Consider the following 20,660-nt stretch of genomic DNA (forward strand, 5'->3'; position numbering starts at 1 on the left):
AAATTCCACCCTCGTACAAATCACCATTGAAGTCAGAGTTGCACTAGCTTACCAGAGAGCTGAATTTAACCACCTGGTCTCCAGAGGGCCATAACAGAGTTCCATAACATTTTCGTAACATCAGCTTGGTCACATAGGCAAAACCGTGCTATGTCATAACATAGTCAGGGCAGTGCCCCAACATGCTAAAATCCACAGTACAGACAAAGACTTTAAAAACTGTTAAAGTGTTTTTCTTTTCTTTAATGTAGATGGAACACAGGAGACTGTCATTACTGCAAGATCACCCAGTGCAGCATTTGGCAGTTGATGGAATGGAGAACATGACAGTATTTGTTTTTTGGCACTGGTTAATTAGTGCACAGTGCTGTAGATAGGAATGTACAAACTACATCTGGTTAAGAATAAAAAAAATATACAGCTATATTTAACACTTAAATTAAACACTTTTTTGCATACTAACAACCTCTTGTACATTCAGTTTTAAACAAAGATTCTTTAATAACCATAATTTTACAAGCTTTTTCCCCCTTCCCAAAAACCAGATGCTGCTTGAGACTTTTAAAGGTGAAAAACTGGAGCTACATTTAAAAATAGCCAGGTGTCTTACTACTGTAATGTATCACAGCATATTTTTCTTTCTGAAAACACAGATCTATCCATTCAAAAACTGAACCACTGTAGAGGTTCCATAAAACCAGCAGGGTTTGTTTTTATATGGATACTTTGGTTAACAGCAAATCATTCTTAAACAATGAAGGGAAAAAATCATTTCTTTTACCACCTCTAGAGATGCACTTCCTTGGCATGTTGTAGCAATCCACATCTTTATGGATGAGCACTGCAGCAAGTCAGAGAACACTAGTTTGCCTGTACTGAGATCTCAATAACTGGATTATAAACCAGGTTTAATATATTCCTAACACAGTTCTCTGGTTATCACAGAGAAGAAGCTACCTTTATTCCTTACAAAGTTAAAGCTGCAGCAGTACTTGCCACAACCCCACATTATTATACAAAATAGATGTTTCCCCTCTTGCCTTTCTGGTCAGGAGAACAGCTCTGGATTTTCACTGAGCCCTACGTTTTCAGCAACCCAGTAGGTTGCGCAGCATCAGAGCATTTTAGCAAATGAAGTGCCACTGGACCTCATTGTAATGCAACGATTGCTTCTGCACAGGTCATACGGATTTCAGATCAGATGTGACCTCTGATTCACTGGAGCCTTACTTGTTTCCAGAGGAATGAATTCCCTCAACTTTGGGGCAGGAAAAAGAAACTAGACCTTTATCCCACTTCCATCTCACGTTATCCAATCCTCTCTGTTCCAGTACATTAGAGCCATCAAAAATCACACTCAAAAAAGGGGAGGTGTGTACAACTCTCCAGGAATAGATCAACACATCAGTCACTATGTAATACTGTAGCTGAAAAGCAAGAAGTCTGACTGAGAAACAAAGGCACTTGGTAACAGAAGATGAGAACACATTCCATTAAACAATCAGTGAGTCAACAGTTTAAGTCTTGTGATCCAACTGACCAGTAGTGAAGGCTCTGTGGAGGAAGATTTTGTGGGTGATGTAACAGAGAGTTTTTTAGCTCCTTCCTCCTGGAAAGGGATGGTTGCACTGTTATGAAGATCTGTATTCACAAAGCACCTGCTGCCTCTAATGTAGTCTGCGCCCCTCACTAACTGCCTGTCAGCCACTGGCCTTGCAAAATGCTGCTGCGAGGAGGAACTTTCTTCAATGATTGGGGGTATCCTCTCATTACTGAAGTACCTGCAGAGGACATCTTCACCTGCAGTAAAAAAGAAGGTGGAAATCTTTGTAGTTTTTGCCTCTACAATTCATTATTAAGTAACCATCTTGCTTTTTTATACCTATTGAGAGGATCTCAAGGCATGATACAAATACCAATTAAGGCACAAAAAGCGTGCTTATGAGGTGAATAATTATTATTTGCATTTTACAGATGGGTAAATTGCGGTCCATGGAGGTTTCAAGTGACTTTCCCATGTTTAGACCATGAAGTCAGTGACAGAACCTAGGAGTGCTGGCATCCAACCACCTGCCCTATCTGCGCACACTTAGCCAATAAAAGTGTGGCAAGGTTATTCAATACCCAAAACAAAATAAAATTGATAAGCACGGAACAGTGTTTGGAGGTTAATTGGAAGACTCAAACACGGCAAACCTGCTGTAAAGCAACATTTCACATGAGTGAAAACCATGATGATGCATGTTCGGTGACTGAAAACATTGTTTTCATACTGTTGAATGACAAGTTGAACATACATCTACTCCTGACTCGCTGTAACCCTCTTAAAGCCACAATATTCTGTCTGGACACTGGAAATCAAGTATTTTGAAAATATAAATTTAAGCTCTTTATTTCTGATTGCACATTTATATTGTACTAACAGTTCAGGTACACTTAAAAACCTCCTAAAATCTAAACAAAAAGCAGCCCTGCCACCTGCTGATCATTCTGTTGGATTGGCTAATTAGTCAGTTTTCAGCATTTTGCAAACCTCAAAGGAGCTTCTCTATATTGCAATGACCTTTCTTGGAAATGCACATAGTCTTCTGTAACTGACTTCAAGAACACGTAACAATAGTCATCCTGTCTGCTTTCCTATTCTGCACAGGTTCTTATACAACCCCATCACTACAGTACCTGAACTTCAGAGAAACAATATGAACCAGAAAGCTAGTATCCAACTCCATCATACTAAGTTTCTCTGCCATTCTGTGCATGCTGCTTTAGGATCCCTCACCTCCTAATTGACCTCCCAATTGCCAAGCAGGTCAAGTGCTCATGCATAATCGCTAATCAGTTTTGCCAGCATGAGTACATGTTAAAAGAAATTTGATTTTCTCCTGGCTTCATTTAAAAAAAAAAAAATTGTTCAAATGGGACCATGTCCCATTAGCAACAAAAAACCTGGGTCCAAAATTTTAGAAGAGTCCTGATGACCCAATTTTGTTTTGGATTTCTTACCTTGACGTTTGCTGAAGCTTGAATTGGCACTTCTGGAGGAAGTGCTTCTTGTCTGTCTGACAATGATGCTTATCTCACGAGAGAGAGTGCATTGTCTATAGCATTCCTGGTTTTCTCTCCTTTTCCTTTCGCCTGGTCTCCTCTCCCTGCAATCACTTGGCTAAATCGTGCCTCTCATCCCAACCACTTTCTAAGAGCGTCAAGCTTCTAGTGCTGGACACTAGCAATAGTTGTAGTGGGGATAATTCCTGGAAAGCTCTGCTTCTAGCTTGCTTCAAAACCAGCCCCTACTACAGATTGAACAAACATAAAAGCTCTGATCAAGAAACAGCTTAGTCCTCAACATTCACGGGACAGATGTGGGAGGGACGCGAAGGGTATGTGGGAAATGGAACAGCCGTTAGTAGAAAGCAGAAACATATACAAGTACAGATCTGCCCTAATCAGTCCAACCCATCTCAGATGCTTAAGTCAACTGCAAGACAGAACAACAAAGGTTTTGGTCTCAATGCAAACTAAGCCTGAGTCGTCCAACCACTGCCTCGTGTTATTAATACTTAAAGCATAAAACAGTGACATCAGCGCTGAACATCTGATCTGCAAACAGCAATCCTTTATTCCTAAATTTAAGATTTTATTCCTCCCAATTCATCTCCTGATTGAAGGAAGTTTTTGTTTGTTTTAATAGTCTTGCCTTTTCTTCCTTGTGCTCGGGGCCTCAAGAAAGGATCTGCAGCTCCCAGCCAGCTCCCATCTGCAGGCATTGACAGAGGACGAGGTTTTCCTAAGGGCAACATGGAGAAGGTTATAAGAGGAATGTACTGTTAAGCTTAGGAGAACATTATCTCATCTCCATTTATCTCATCACAGTGTTGTGGGAACAAATTATTTCAAGATAATTTTTGCTTTTAAAACAAGGAAGCATTATGAGGAGATCTGACAGCCACACAAAATGCTTATCTCCAACTCTACTATAACTGACCACCAAAAGTTACAACCGATGCACAAACGGTAAACCAAAATCTGATCTCATCCAGCTGGGCTTTGATGCCAGTCATTAAAGTAATGAACAACAGGGTTTAATTTTTAGTGAAATGAATAAGTGGATTCAAACTTAGAATTCTGTTGTTTATGTTTTCCTCAGATTACCTTTAAAATTCAGCGAGCAGTTCTCATACTCTCACAAAAAATCCACACCCACCCAAGCATTTAAATCTTGAATAGCAACAATAAAAAGAGGCATGAACTCACCATAAGACTGTGTTTTTTCTCTCATCTTTGTTGGCAGTATATTTGCTTCCATGGGATATCCAGGCAACTGATCAGAATCCGCAATAGTAAACCTTCGCCTTCGGCTTTCCTGATCGAGGAAAGAATTAGGAGACTCTGCGCCCTTGGAGCCAGGTAATGGCTGCTTAGGTTTATTACCTCCTCCATAAACGAGACACTCCTTCTGATCCCTGAAAGGACATTTGCCTCAATTAGCAATGTGAAAGGTATTTTATACTGCAGTCATGAGCCCAGAATGAGCATTCTCGCTCAGAGGTGGGCAAACTACGGCCCGCATGCCACATCTGGCCCGAGGGACCATCCTGCCCAGCCCCTGAGCTCCTGGCCGGGGAGGCTAGTCCCCGGCCCCTCCGCCAGTGTCCCCCCTCCCCCGCAGCCTGAGCGTGCTGCGCCACGCCGCCAGCACAGCAGTGTGGCTGGCTCCGGCATGGTAAGGGGGCGGGGAGTCCCAGGGCGGCAGTCAGGGGCCAGGGAGCGGCGGGGTTGGATAGGCATAGGAGTCCCGGGGGCCTCTCAGGGGTGTAGATAGGGGTTGGGGCAGTCAGGGGACAGGGAGAAGGGGGGGGTTGGAAAGTGGTTGGGGTCCCGGGGGGCAGTCAGGGGGCAAGGGTCCCAGGAGGGGGCAGTCAGGGGACAAGGAGCGGGGGCTTGGATGGGTCAGGGATTCTGAGGGGGGCAGTCAGGGCGTGGGATGTGGGAGGGGGCAGATAGGGGGTGGGGGCCAGGCTGTTTGGGGAAGCACAGCCTTCCCTACCTGGCCCTCCATATAGTTTTGCAACCCCGATGTGGCCCTCGGGGTTGCAAAGTACTTTGGATACTGTGGTTCTCTAGTGAATGCATTAAAAATTCTTTGAAGGGAAAAGTGCTGGTTAAAATAATGATGTTCTTAATTTTTTTTCAGTTTTGGGTGCATATCCCTATTTGGGAGGTTTGGCATTTCAGTCATTACAAATGATATTAGCCAATGGGAGTATATCACCTTCCCTGCCCACTTACCAAAGTATGATTCTCTTAGAGTTTTTAATTATAAAAAAAAAAAATACTCCAATTAGATTTTCACATGTTCTAGGGTGGTTTCTGCATGAACTTCCCTTCCTAGAGTGACCATATGTTCATGAAAACCAGAAGCATCTGTTTAATTCTAAAAAAACACACACATACCACCCCACAACCGTGATCTGACCCACTTTTTACACCCACTATAATATGATTATTTGAAGGAGCTGGCAACCAGCATGAGACGGACAGCAGGCTCTGAGTATATATGCACCTTAGGGCCCCCCCCATCCTCACTCATATAATTCCAGGCCTATCCAGGCCTCTACGGGGCCCAAGAGACACATGTACAGTCATATCTATGGGAATTCAGATCAGAGCCACACAGAACTGAAGCGAGTGTCTAGCCTGCAGAGAGCTCAGCTATGTAACCACCATATGCAAGAGGCAACTGAGACAGGCTGGGCAAATGCCCATGGTTCTCTTCACACTAAGGGTGGGAGGAGAGAAATGACAACAGGATACAAAATATAAAAGGAAGTGGGCACCCTCTCTCCTGCTTCCAGATGCCAAAAGCTTCCCACGTTTACTTCCTTAAGGGAACAAAACCAACATACAACTATCTACTGCCTTTCCCTGCCCCGTCCAGGAGGGGTGTCCAAGTTTTATAAACCCCCACCCCCTAATTCCAACTCTATCCCTACACACACTTATTCAAGATGCACACAGTTGGGCTTAGATTTGCTATTCTGGTCCTAAAAAACCTTAAAAGGGCTTTTTAAAAGCACTGCAGAGCCTCATAGTAAAAACTGTTTAAAAATGCTAGTCAAAGCATATCTAGTCTGACAAATTTTAGCACTGAAGACCAATGTTTTAAAAACCTGAGTATCTCAGTTAGGTTGCTAAATACATATTTATTTACATTTATGTTTCGTATTTATGGACAAGTCACCTGACTTTCAGAAGTGCTGAGCACCCAGCACCTTCTCAGGAGTATTACCATGGGAGGGGAGACTAGGTAGGTCAGATCACCAATGATTTGGGAACAGCCTAAAGCTAGCATGATCTCAACCACCTGATATCTCTCTCTCTCTCTGTCTCCCCTCATGTGACTAAGTCTGAATTTTATTATGGATTGAGATCCTCAAAGACAAAAATACAGCCTGCCAACTGATTCTTTTACTCTGCCTAGAGTACTCCTGAGTTTTAGGGTTCTTTGGGTCTAACAAATTTAAAACCGGTTGTGTTCAATCATAAAATTCTTCCAAGTAGTTATTGAAGCTGATCAGAACAGAACATCGGAAAAAAGTATGTCATGAAAAGGATTAAGTATGGCTATTTTTGCTACTCAGTGGTTTTTCACATGCCAGAATAACACCCATTAAAGTTTTTTGGGCAACTCTGCTCTATGTAGCACACAGTGATTTTCTAAAACTGTACACAATTGTTTTCTCCAACAATAAGAAGTACTTAGTGGCTTATGCATTTACTAAGCCCAGAGAAAATCTGCAAGATCTGCAATTTCCTCAAGATAATTTGCACTGAGTTTTGCAGGCAAGCCAGCATAGAGAAGTCTGATAAAAAGGAACTTTTTGTTCAGTAGTGCATGCTTATCTGCATACCGAGGAGAATATGGAACAGCTGGTGGTGGGGGTATATAGAGGTCCAGGATGGCTGGCTTCTCTTTCTTCATCGAGGTATCCATGGTGCTTTCTGGTGACTGAGTTGTAGTTGGTGGAGGACTGGTCTGAAATTAAAGCAATATAATACCTGTAAGATATTTTTGAAATTATCTTCTCCAGCATCTCCTACCACCCACCAGAAGAAGCCAACCCTATAATCAGAGAGTTACCATATTTTACACTGTGGAACTCACTGTCGAAATAGACTATTCAATGTGTATATGAGACTACAGAAGTTATTGCTGATGTAGGGACAGTGATGGATGTCTTCAGTATGCTGAAGAAATATAATGTCATTCAACCCATTTGCATGGTTGAACAATTTACTTTATGTCTAAAGGGCATGGATGAGTACAAGATATCAGACAATGTAGGTAACACTGTTAGGGTAGAGGAAGAAAAGCATGGAATATTTTTGCCCCACTATTTGGAAGGTTTGCCCTGCCACCTCTTACTCAGTTTTACAACCTCCTAGTGCAGCAGAGGTTATAAGGAATGTTTTAATCTTTCCTTAGCAAGGAGATTGTATCCTTTATTTTCGATGAAGATCTTTCCACAGCTGTCCATTATTTTGTCACCTTGTGGGTAGATCACTAGTATCCAGTTTACATAAAGCTACACCTTGAAACCCATTTGGAAGTTGCTCGTGCACCAAGCGCTTGCTCATTTATCAGGTTGTATTTTCCAAAGGGATAAATATAAAAGCTGCACCAGTTGATTTCTCTGAAGTTTCAGATTGATCTAGAAAGCCAACAAATGGTTTGATCTCTGACTACCACAGAGATCACCTCTCCTTCTTCGTGATACCACAGCAAGAAAAGGTTACTTACTGTAACTGAGTTTCTGAGATGTGATGCAAACATCTATTCCATGTAGGTGAGTGCGCACCCAGCATGCTGGAGACAGACACTCTTGCCTAGCAGTACCCATAAAGGGGTGGGACTTGAGCCTCATGACTGTGGCCCCAAGCCTGGTTCTGTGAGGCAGCACCACCCCAACCCCCCTCAGTTCCTTCATACTGAAAGCCCATGAGGAGATGCAGGTGCAGATTGGACAGAGGGAGGGTTGTGGAATATATATCTGCATCATGAAAAATCAGTTACCATAAGTAACAGTTTCTTCTTCTTCTTCGAGTAGATGCCAACATGTAATCTACATAGGCGGCTCACAAGCAGTACCCCAATCTGGAGGCGGGCTTGAAGTCTACTGAAATAGGGATCGCAGGACTGCCCTTCTGAGGTGTGCATCTGCTCCGGAAGATGTGACAATAGCATAATGGTCTGTAAACATACCTATGAGTGACCACTAGGCTGCCCTACAAGTGTCCAGTCTGGAAAATGGTCACTGAGGAAGGCTATCGATGTCACTTGCGCTCTCGTGGAGAGAGCCCGTATCTGCTGACGAAGCAAAGCCGATGCCACCTCAGACAGTCTTGATACAGGATATTATCAATCTAGAGATGGTCTGTGCAGAACTATTTTCCCCTTCATGAGGTGCGCATATGACATAAAATGGTTTAGTCCTGTCTAGATAAAAGGCTAGACATCACCTGATGTCCAGACTATGGAGGCGCTGTTCCTCGGGGGAAGAGTGCAGTTTAGGGAAAAAACACAGGTAAATACCATCGGCTGATTTAGATGAAAGAGACCATCCTAGATAAAAAAACTTTGGGTGTGGTCACAACGTTACCTTGCCCTTCAAGAACTGAGCATAAGGCAACTCCGCTATTAGGGCCTGCGACTCTCACATCCTTCTTGCCGAAGCAAAGGCTAACAGGAACACAGTTTTCTGAGACAGGAGGGGAAGTGGGTAGGGAATGAACCATGTTTAGGTCCAACAAGGGAATTGGCTCTTGGACCAAAGGACGCAGGTGGAGAAGCCCCTTCAGAAATCTCATTACCATGGCATTAGAAGAAAAAAAAATTCCCTTGAACAGGGGGGATGAAACACTGATATTGCTGCCAAATGCATTCTCAGTGAACTGAGCACAGGGACGATTTCTGAAGATGTAACGGGTACTCTAAGAAGTCCAGGATGAAAGCCCCTATTGTTTGAGTTCTATGAGCCAAGGACCACACCAAGAACCTCTTCCATTTCACTAAGTAGGCCGTCCGAGTGCAGGACTTCCTCCTACTTTTGAGTAGATTTGTTGGACAGCCTCTGAACACTGCTCTTCCTCTTCATTCATCCATGCCACAGCCATTGCACAATATGCAGGAAGCTGATCACAGGATGCAGGGTCCAGCTGTGGTTCTGAGTGACAAGGGTCAGGATGGAGACAGTGTGGAAGTTGAACAACAGAGCAAGGAGATCTGAGAACCAGCACTGTCTCAGCTGTGCTGGAGCAATAAAGATGAACTTGGCCCAGTCCACCTTAAGCTGGAGGATGGACCTGAGGAATGATCAGAATAGGTGTAATGGTGTACAGAAGAGTTGACCACCAGCTGCAGTGGAAGATATTTGTGAGAGTGCCTCTGCTGAGGCCCCGTCAAGAGCAGAAAACTAGTCACTTTCTGTTTTCCCTTCTCACAAACAGGTAGATCGCGGGGATGCCCCATGTTGCAAAGATGACCTGGAAGACACTCTCCTTCAGAGACCACTCATGACTTAGGGAAAAAACTCTGCTGAGGTGGTCCACAAGACAACAACTTTGCACCCCCAACAAGTGGGCTGCTACCGTAGTGATGTCTTCAATACAAAATTGTCACAAATTGATCCCTAGAGAAAGAGTAACACGGAATGCACTTCCCCTTGTTTGTTCACATATTACATCGCGATGGTTTCGTCGGTGAGTATGTGAACCACTGAGTTTCTGATGTGGTTCTGGAAGTCGCAACATGTATTGTAGATGGCCCAAAAGTTCCAACATGTTATGGAGTGAGGCTTCCTATCCTGACCACAGACCCTGCACCCTCAATGAGTCCAGATGTCCATCCCTTCCTCCCCACATCCAGAAGGGAACCACTGACTTGGTTGGCAATGGCCGAGTGAAGGAGACTCCTTAGCACACATGGTGTGGGGACACCCACCAGCACAAGGAATCTAGGACTACTGAAAGACAGCGAACCAACCTATCCAGGATATGCAAAGCAGGGCAATAAACCATCCTGAGCCACATCTGAAGAGGGCGAAGGCACAGCCTGACAAACTGGACCACTTGCATGCAAGCGGACACATGACCCAACAGGCTCAGACACAAGCAGACTGTCATGGAGGGCTGAGGCTTTAGACTGAGTCAGAGCCATTGAAATGCTTGGAAGCAGTTGGCTGGCAGGAACACCCTCGACCTCATAAAATCTAACTTGATTTCTTGAGTAGAACCAAGGTTGACTTTGTGGTGTTTAAAATGAGTCCCAGACGGTCAAGCAAACACTATGTGGTGTCGATGTGGGCTAGAACCTCCTCTCTGGAGTCACCCATCAGTAACCAGTCATCGAGGTACAGGAAATTGAGGATTCCCTTTCTCCTGAGATATGCCATGATCACCACCATGCATTTGGTGAAGACTCGAGGGGAAGAAGAGACCCCAAACGGGAAAACCATATACAGAAAGTAACATTCTCCTACCACAAAACAGAGAAACCTCCTGTGGCTCCATAGAATTACCACATGAACATAAGCATCCTGAAGATCCAAAGCAGCGTACCAGTTGTTCTGAGACAGTATGGGAAGGATAGCCAATAGAATGGCCATGTGGAATCTCATGTACTTGATTAATTTGTTGAGGCCGCGAAGGTCAAAAATAGGTCTCTCATCCTGCTCTTCAGTTTCAGCATCAGGAAATACTGGGAGAAAGAGCTGTGGCCCAGCGTTCCTGCAGAACTTCCTCTATTGCTCCTAATGTCAACAGAGAGCTGACCTACTTGATGAGCAATGTCTTGTGAGAGGGGTCCCTGAAGAGGGATGGAGGGTTTGGGGATGAAGGTGGGGGTGGAAAGAGAGCAAGGAGAGGAACAGGATTGTAGCCCGATCTGACCATGTCTAGGACCCTGCTGTCGGAGGTAATTGAGTCCCAAGAGAGGGCAGAGTAATGACTGGGCCATTGCTCTGGACTAAGGAGTCAAAATAGGTGCTTAGCCAGCACCAAGGGAGTGTGTGTGGACTGTCCAAAGCCTGAGACCAACTGCTTCCTCTGCGTCCCACTGTTTCAGAGGGAAAGGTTGCAAAAAGGATTGCTGCAGGCGATAATGTTGTTGCTGCTGCACCCTATAGTGGTGTTTTTGTGCAAACAGCATGTAAACTCCTAAGGACCGCAAGGTACCCCTGGAAACCTTAAAGGGGTGTAGAGTGTCATTGTCTTATCCAAGAACAAAACAAGACTTGGCTGTCAAAAAGCAAGTCCTCGATGGTCTGCTGGACTTCCAAACCAATCCCAGAGTTCTGCAACCAGGAAGCCCATCTCATAGTTACTGCCGAGGCCATGACCAGGTGTCCATAATGTCAAAGGCAGACTGCAAAGACATTTTGGCCACCAAGCAGCCTTCCACAACAAACGCACGAACTTCTTCATGCAAGACATTGGGCAACTGGTCTTTGACTTTAGATATGGCTGTTCAACTGAGGAATCATACTTGGACATCAAAGCTTGTTGATTAGCTATCCTCATCTGTAGGGATGAGGAGGTATAGATCTTACTGCCCAAAAGATCCAACCGCTCCGAGTCTCTGTCATTGAGTGTTGTGACAAAGTTCCTGCTCTACCTTGGTGGGTCTTGCGCTTACTGGCAGATTTGCTCGCCTTGGAGCTTCACAGCACTCCCTCAGCTTGGCCGTTTTTCTGAACCCACAGTCCAGGTCAAGTCCTCCTATGTCTGACCAGGAGTTGGGAGGTTTGGGTGGAACCTGGGCCCGCCCTCTACTCTGGGTTCCAGCCCAGGGCCCTGTGGAATGCAGCTGTCTAGAGTGCCTCCTGGAACAGCTGTGTGACTGCTACAACTCCCTGGGCTACTTCCCCATAGCCTCCTCCCAACACCTTCTTTATCCTCACCATAGGACCTTCCTCCTGGTGTCTGATAATGCTTGTACACCTCAGTCCTCCAACAGTCCGCATTCTCACTCTCAGCTCCTAGTGCCTCTTGCTCCCAGCTCCTCACACGCACACCACAAACTGAAGTGAGCTCCTTTTTAAAACCCAGGTGCCCTGATTAGCCTGCCTTAATTGAGTCTAGCAGCTTCTTGATTGGCTGCAGGTGTTCTAATCAGCCTGGCTTAATCGTCTCCAGAAGGTTCCTGTTTGTTCTGGAACTTTCCCTGTTACCATACCCAGGGAAAAGGGACCTACTTAGCCTGGGGCTAATATATCTGCCTTCTATTACTCTCCTATAGCCATCTGGCCTGACCCTGTCACAGTGTAGACTTAAACCTACCCTGCCAGGCCCAGTTGTTTACTGCCATTATGATCAGGGAATTCAGGGCCAGGCGGAAATAGAACCCCTCAAATCATGGGAACAAAATAGCACTTTTCCATATACTAAGCCACCAGCAGTACCAAGGCTGGTGTACTCCAGAGGTCGCTGGCTCGAGGAGTGCATCATTAATTGGGAGGGCCACTCTCACAGGGACATTGGGCTATAGAATATCTACTAGTTTGGGTGTGTTCTCTTTGAGAAACTCTGCTTGTATGTCAAGGGATTTGGCTACACAGCATAAAAGGTCCCGATGCACATTAAAGTCCTCCAGAACCAAACAGCACAGCATAGTCCAGCAATGAGGATGAGGGTCTTGGTTGAGTGCAAACCAGCTCTTACTCCCAGGAAGGCATACCCAAGAGGGAGGACTTTGGAGATTCTACTGGGAGGAAGACTGCCAATGCCTAGGCTTGCAGCTGATCCGCCGTCACCATTGTTGACCTGGCATGGGATTTCGGCTTTGAACAAGACAAGGAATGGGATCACTGGGAATGAGGAGCATCCCGCTGAGTCCAAGGAGGTCACTGATATGGATAGGGCATTGGTGGCCAGTAGGAGCACGGACAGGGAAATTCTTCCCAGCCTGGGAACATGCCAACTCTGAGAACCATACTGGTCCACTGGCGGACCTCGGAGCTCATCATGTGATGCAGAACAAGAAGATGACGACGCTCCCTCAGAATCAGAAAAGCCCCAAGATCTCAGAGACATGGGAGAAGCGATGCTCAAGGCAGCCAACAGGCAGTCCAATTCATCCGTCACCCAGAACGAGATGGAATTCGTGCCCCTGATGAAGGCCGAGCATGTTGGTGCTGCAGGCAGCGTTGGTCCCGGTGCAAACACTGGTACCGGAGCACCCAAGCATGTCAATGTCGAGGGTGATGAGAGCCACTATGGGAGCATCTGCAGTGTTGAATGTAGCAGGGCCGAAGATGGTCCCAGTGCCATGGTCCCCCATACCGATTCTGATCGGGGTGCTGGAACAATTTGCGTAATGAAAGTGCTGAGAGCCATTGAACCAAACTGCAAACTCTCAAAATAATGGAAACCTTCAAGCCGGGGTGTGTGGCAGCACCCCTAGTTCCAGCACCGGCTCTCTCCCCATCATGGGGAGGGGAGGGTCTGGATGTGGTTCTGACAGACATGAGGATTCAGAGGGGATATAGGTGATGCAGCCCTGGGAGGTCTTGGACCAAAAGGCAGAGTAGGTCCACAGCTGCCTGGTATGCCTACGAAATGGACACTGTGGGTACCAGCACTCCCTTGTCAGTACTGGCCTCAATGGACACCCAGAGGCCGGAACCAGACCAGATGGTACAGGGTTTCTGCCCTTCCCTCTTGGTACCAGAGAAGGGTCAGAGGCACCAATGCCATCCCACATGCCAGAAATTATGCCGGACCAGACTGCTCTTTTCTGGGGGAGGCAGAAGAGTCGCCCCGCAACCTAGAGCTGTCCCAGTTGGTCTTATGAGATCTCTTCGTTGGCACTGATGATGGAGAAAGGCTCCTCCGCCTCTTTGGAGAGGCGCTTGCCCTGTAACAAGAGGTGGCAGTGCTTTCCACGCCCAAGAATGATCTTCAGCCCGAGGAGGGCCTCAGTACCGGAACAGGTTACATGGCCTGTTCGTGGAGGTGCTGCTTGATGTGAAAGTCCCACGCCATTTGAATCCACTTCTTGAATGAGATTGCACAATGCTCTTTTGCCAAGACAAAGCAAAGCGCTTCATGTAGGGGGCATTGCTGGGGATCACCCCTCCACACAAAGGATAGTGAGGGCTTCACCAGGGACACAATCGAGCAATTAACACTATCTACTGACTAACTAAAATAAACTAGGCTAAGACTTAATGTGAGGTTGAGAGTCTACAACCACACAGAGCTCTGACTCCAGCCAATGGCAATGAGAAGGAACTGAGCGGGGAGGGGAGGAGGTCAGAGGGGCAGCACCTCATATAGTCGGGGAGGGACCACAGACATGACCACCACCCCTCTACAGGTACTTCTAGGCAAAAGTCTCCAGCTCCAGCGTGCTGGGCACAGACACACCTAAATGGAATAAACGTCTGCATCTATACAAGAAGAACTGTGATCAGCTGACGCACTCAAGCTAACAGGCCCTGGGAGGGGCCAGACAGTCTCAGAATCTCCTAAGCTTTGAAGAAAACTTCTCTCCCTGTGGTCTGCCAGACCCTGGATTTGATGTCCTTCAGGGGAAGCTTCAAATTCTCTTTTTTCTCTTGCAGGGGAGAGGGAGAATGAGGAGGAAGACTATCTTCTTATAACCTGTCATCATAACACTCAAGTTCCTGGAATGGAGGGTGTGTCCAAGAGAAAATGGTGTGTGTGGATGCAGGAGGGTTAGTTTTGGACACTGGGGCAGAGTTTTTATATTGGATAGATTTATTAGTATTTTGTATATGCACCCAGATCTTTAGATGGTCACATTTTAAATGACTCTGTACTATAAATAGTGTCCACATTGTAAACCATGTAAAATAACGATGCTCAAAGAGCACAGGTGTAAGATGATAGTCTCATTCATAAGTAGCAAGGAATTCAGATTTACAGCTTTCTGGAGCATGCATGCACATACACACACCCCTCAAGCACTCCAGATAGCCATCTATACACTTTGCTGAGAAAAAAGTACCCCCATAGCTATAGACATCTTGTGCAAGAACAGAGGCTGGAACAAAGGAAAAAATGGTACCTGTAGTCATAGGCAATTTATTAGATTAGAATGTAATTAATTGTATCTTCCTGTAGCTGTTAAACAAATTGCTTTCTGCTATAACATGCTGTCCTCCAAAACTAGTCTTTGAAGTTATTAGAACCCCTGTTCCTCCCCTACCCGTTACCCCGCCTCTGGCTTTCCCAACGTCCAAATTATGCTTACATACGTCATTTGACCACGTACACAAAACAAGAAGCTCACACCCTTTTCTTTCAGTGCTTGAACTACTTTTCCCTCTCCAGACTAAAACGGAAGTATACATTGGATAACATTGGTTTGGAGAACTTATACGAGATTATCTTTGCTGAATAAACTAATCTTGGTATTTATTGTTTATTTACAAAATTCATCAGTGCAGATTATCAGCCTTTCAGCCTCAAATGACTTTTTTCTAAAATCAGTGCCTTGAAAACTTGGATTATGAAAGTCAACATTAAATACTCTTATTCTTTTGGAATGTTAGATGAGATTTGGCTAAAGAAAGGACCCTTTCCCATTTTAATTCTGATCCAAAAGGGACAGCCACTGCACAACGAACACCCCCAAAACTCCATAGATATATGGTCACATTGGCTGTTGATGTCAGATATTAAAAGAATAAATTATCTTGGGGGGGATTGCAAAGTAATTCATATCCAACTATTAACGTATGAACACAACTCTTCCATCAGCGTATCACCTGTACAAGTGGTGGTTTCCAGCGTAGGTTCTTCAGTGGGGCCGGAGTAAAATTAAAAGAGCCTGTAGGACGTTTCTTAAGTAGCAGTTTAACTCCAGCAGGATTCTCTCGCAACTTTCCCACAAGGTTTTTTAGTTGCCATCCCACCTTAAAAAGAAGAAAAGGTACCTCTTGCATGCATTCAGAATGAATGGAATATAACTAGGACAGACACTTTCTCTCAAACAACACAAACAATAGAAGAAACCCACTGAAGCAGCTGTAAAGGGTACAAAACTTGAAACACTAATTTTTTTTCTTTTTTAGTAGGTCTCTCAAAAATGTATCACAATTATTTCAAGTGCACATCCATTTTGTGATAGGTCAGGCTCCAGAGTTCAGCATGGGCTTATGCATTTGCTCAACTTTGAACACGAGTAGTCACACTGAATTACTCCAATATAATCATACCTGATATTTAATACCACTGAGTTCTATGGGTCTGCTCTTGTGTGTGAAGTTAAATGCAAATGTGACTGTTTATGGGACAGGGAACTAAAATGAGGGGGGAGAGGAAGAATCCCTCAACTCTCCGAGGGGCAAAAAGGTATTTGCCAAAAAAATTTCTTTAAAAAATACCAACTTTTTATTAATAAAACATATACAAATTCAACATTTCACTTTAAACGTAGGCCCTAAGTAAGAAATCATTTTATCCAAAAATATTGCAAGGATTTATTGAAAAACAATGTGTGATAAAAATCAAATCTTTCAAGTATTTTCAGTAGAAGAAATGACTTCTACATTAAAGTGAAACCATTTTTACACATATTGCAATAAGGACACACACAAAAAAAACCCCTAAATACAAAGCTTGTTACCCAATTATCATCTTGGAGGGAAAAGTCTTGCAGAACAAGCAAGGCTTAGGAAAAGGTTGATAGAGTTTTTGATTACTTACTACAGTCTGATGATTAACCTGGATCACCTCATCACCAGCATGAATCTTTTGAGATCGATCAGCGGGGGACTACAGAGAAATAAATAAGAGGCATGCGTTTCAATAGGCTTTCCCTTTTTCTAAAAAGAAAAAAAAAAACAAACACAGAAAACCAAAAACAACCCTGCTCTTTTATGCCAAAACTCAGATTGTGAAAGTAATATTTAAAGCAGCAGCAGAGCTAATATGTGTATATATAAACTATATTTATACACAGAACTGTCAAGTGTGTATTATGTCCCCAGTACCCATGTGGTTTGAAAACTCATAGCGATCAGGGGAAGTCCCGGAAGACAGGGAAAAGGCTAATGTAGTGCCCATCTTTAAAAAAGGAAACGAGGAGGATCTGGGGAACTACAGACCAGTCAGCCTCACCTCAGTCCTTGGAAAAATCATGGAGCAGGTCCTCAAGGAATCAATTCTGAAGCACTTAGAGGAGAGGAAAGTGATCAGGAACAGTCAGCATGGATTCACCAAGGGCAAGTCATGCCTGACTAACCTAATTGCCTTCTATGATGAGATAACTGGCTTTGTGCATGAAGGGAAAGCAGTGGATGTATTATTCCTTGACTTTAGCAAAGCTTTTGATACAGTCTCCCACAGTATTCTTGCTAGCAAGTTAAAGAAGTATGGGCTGTATGAATGGACAATAAGGTGGATAGAAAGCTGGCTAGATCAGGGGTCAGCAACCGGCGGCATGCAAGCTGATTTTTAGTGGCACTCTGCTGCCAGCCAGGGTCCTGGCCGCCAGCCCCGCTCAGCCCGCTGCTGGCCTGGATGGACAGAACCCCGGGCCGGCAGCAGGTTGAGTGGTGATGGCAGCCGGCACTCTGGTTGGCAGGGGCCGGAGGAGGGAACCCCAGACTAGCAGCGGGCTGAATGGATCAGCACACTGCCGGTCTGGGGTTCCATCTGCCACCTGTACTGCCAGTCTGGGATTCTGTCCGCCAGCCCCGCTCAGCCTGCTGCCGGCTGAGCGTTACCTCCATCCAGGCTGGCAGCGGGACCCCAAACTGGCAGCGCGGGCAGCAGACAGAACCCCAGACCAGCAGGGAACTGAGCCCTGGCCGGCCGGGGTCCCATCTGCCGCTGGCCCCAGCCGGCCAGAATCCTGTCTGCCGCCTGGAGGGAATTTTCTGACAAAATGGTTTTTCATTGGAAAATATCAATTAATCAAAACAGAACTTTTTTTGCAGGACTTTATCAGTTTTGACAGAACTGTCACCGGGAACAGTTTCTCAGGTCTAGGATGTAATTCCTGGTCTAAATCAGAACTTCAAGTCCCTGCTCTGCCTGATTCGGACCAGACACTTGAAGTAAATCAGTCTCCCACATCTCAGCATATGGCTGTTCTGTGATCTCAATCTCTCCTGTTGGACTGTTTGGATTCGACATTGGTGAGGCCTCATCTGGAGTACTGTGTCCAGTTTTGGGCCCCACACTTCAAGAAGGATGTGGATAAATTGGAGAGAGTCCAGCGAAGGGCAACAAAAATGATTAGGGGACTGGAACACATGAGTTATGAGGAGAGGCTGAGGGAGCTGGGATTGTTTAGCCTGCAGAAGAGAAGAATGAGGGGGGATTTGATAGCTGCTTTCAACTACCTGAAAGGGGGTTCCAAAGAGGATGGCTCTAGACTGTTCTCAATGGTAGCAGATGACAGAACGAGGAGTAATGGTCTCAAGTTGCAGTGGGGGAGGTTTAGATTGGATATTAGGAAAAACTTTTTCACTAAGAGGGTGGTGAAACACTGGAATGAGTTACCTAGGGAGGTGGTAGAATCTCCTTCCTTAGAGGTTTTTAAGGTCAGGCTTGACAAAGCCCTGGCTGGGATGATTTAACTGGGAATTGGTCCTGCTTTGAGCAGGGGGTTGGACTAGATGACCTTCTGGGGTCCCTTCCAACCCTGATATTCTATGATTCTATGTTCAGCTTTGTATAAATAAATACTCAGCTTTCACAATTTAGCAATTGAGACATTCACCCTCCCCACCTCCCGGACTCCAGAATAGCCCATGGGTTAGGGCACTCAGCTGGGATATGAGAGACTGACATTCAAGTGTCAGGTCCAAACTGGGCAGAGCAGGGACTTGAATTTGTTTGTCCCATGTTCCAAGTGAGTGCCCTAACCAGTGGGCTATTCAAGGAGAAGCACACAGACACGATCTCTCTTTTTGGGAAAATCCTTGAAAAAAAGATCTCAGTTTGGTCCCAATGTGGATCAGGAACACATCTGAAACCTCTAAATTTTTCACGAGACAGGAAAACACCAAGCTTCAGTTAATATACACCCATCTGTGCCGGTTCCTTATCCTAGCCTCACATCCAGAACACCCCCAAGACACACCAGTCATCTCAGACACTTCAATTTGGATGTTCTAGAGTCTGTGTTAGCTAACAGCAGGTCAGATAGTTATCATCAATAGCAACATAAACCTAAGTAAAGAAAAAGTGGCAATTAATAAGTGCTAAGAAAATCCAGGAACAGGAGCTAAGATGACCATCACAAATTGTTTGGTTCTACAGGGATGGAATAGTCAGCTGCATTGCAAAGAGTTTTTAACTTTGTGCTATTTTAAATTTGGTTTAAAAACAAAATGTTTTTACACAAACTACACTGAATAAAAGGTTTTAGAGGAGAAAACAGCTTTGAAGTGGATAATAAAAGATTAAACATATCCTATTAAGAAACAATATGGGCACTGTTAGTTATTTATGTTGCTACTTGTTATAACTGAATCTAAACACAATAACGTGGTTTCATTTAGCGTGTTCGCTAAAAGCCTTAAGTCTCAAATACTGAAGATATATGACAGAAAAGTAACGAGTGCAGCTGGGGCCATTTCATTTTTCCCCTCACTGCTTACTAATCTAAAAGAAAGCTGCAAGTTTTCATTTAAGTCCCTAATTTAGTCATTTAATCCAAATGCCTGCATCAAGAAAATAAGAAAATTATATTTAAGTAACCGGACAACATTATGTGTGCGCATGATGTGTACTGAGAGATATAGGTGTTAAAAAACCAACAACATTTAAAAATTAATTTCCTCCCAAAACAGACAACATGCTCAGCTAGACATTAACAAGCAGCTGTTAAACATGTAAATATTTACTCTGAGTTATCTAAAGCTGGTGCCATGCACAGGTTACTGCTACAGTTATTTAAAAAATATTCCTGCTACCATAACAACATATCAACTCTGATGAAGCCGTGGCAACACTGGCAGAACAGAGATACACTAACAGACGTGTCCACAGTGCAATTCACACAGGGAGGGCTACTCACCATAGCAAAAGCCTCACTCTCTCCCCACAAACAACAATATGGATAGGAGGACAATATCCCTGAGCTACTGAAGAACTGAAAGCCTGGATGGAAGTTTCTCTCTCATCACCACCAGACCTTCAAAACTCAAGTAATATCTTGTAATAGTGGGACACTATAGGAGTAAATTGTGCAATGAGGAAGATGCTGTACATGTGACAGAGGCTCCAACTACTATGAGTAACCACATTTCTTTGCAAAAAGAAAAGGAGTACTTCTGGCACCTTAAGGTGCCACACATACTCCTTTTCTTTTTGCGAATACAGACTAACACGGCTGCTACTCTGACACATTTCTTTGCTATCCTCTTGCTTCTTCATCAAGGAAATGCCTGTTTGGAGGGGTGAATACTGTCCAAACCAAGGCTAACAGCATCTTTTGGGCTGTGATTATGCTTGCAGAAAATATTCTAGGGGGGTCCCACACAGGTCAGTTCTGGGTCTGACACTATTCAATATCTTCATTCATGACTTGGATAATGGAGTGGAGAGCAGACTTACAAAACCTGTGGAAGATATTAAGGGGTTGCAAGCACTTTGGAAAACAGGATTGTATTTCAAAACTA

General features: G+C 44.6%; 1 protein-coding gene across 3 annotated transcripts in view; it reads right to left on the bottom strand.

The window, feature by feature from the left end:
- Positions 1–222: 222 nt before the first annotated feature.
- CNKSR3 (CNKSR family member 3) overlaps positions 223–20,660 on the bottom strand; it is a 99,219-nt gene continuing 78,781 nt past the window's right edge. For 2 of the 3 annotated variants that reach the window (XM_073337707.1, XM_073337708.1), the window contains 6 exons: positions 16,732–16,800; positions 15,792–15,938; positions 6,912–7,036; positions 4,255–4,463; positions 3,698–3,787; positions 223–1,800 (listed from right to left, as the gene is read on the bottom strand). In XM_073337707.1, the coding sequence (XP_073193808.1) occupies positions 1,502–1,800; positions 3,698–3,787; positions 4,255–4,463; positions 6,912–7,036; positions 15,792–15,938; positions 16,732–16,800 (939 nt within the window). In that variant the 3' untranslated portion in view covers positions 223–1,501. Of the gene's footprint in view, positions 1,801–3,003; positions 3,294–3,697; positions 3,788–4,254; positions 4,464–6,911; positions 7,037–15,791; positions 15,939–16,731; positions 16,801–20,660 lie in introns of all 3 variants that reach the window. The other variant, XR_012158097.1, reaches the window with a different exon arrangement.

The sequence above is a fragment of the Lepidochelys kempii genome, chromosome 3, assembly GCF_965140265.1.
Source record: "Lepidochelys kempii isolate rLepKem1 chromosome 3, rLepKem1.hap2, whole genome shotgun sequence".
Taxonomy (NCBI): Eukaryota; Metazoa; Chordata; order Testudines; family Cheloniidae; genus Lepidochelys; species Lepidochelys kempii.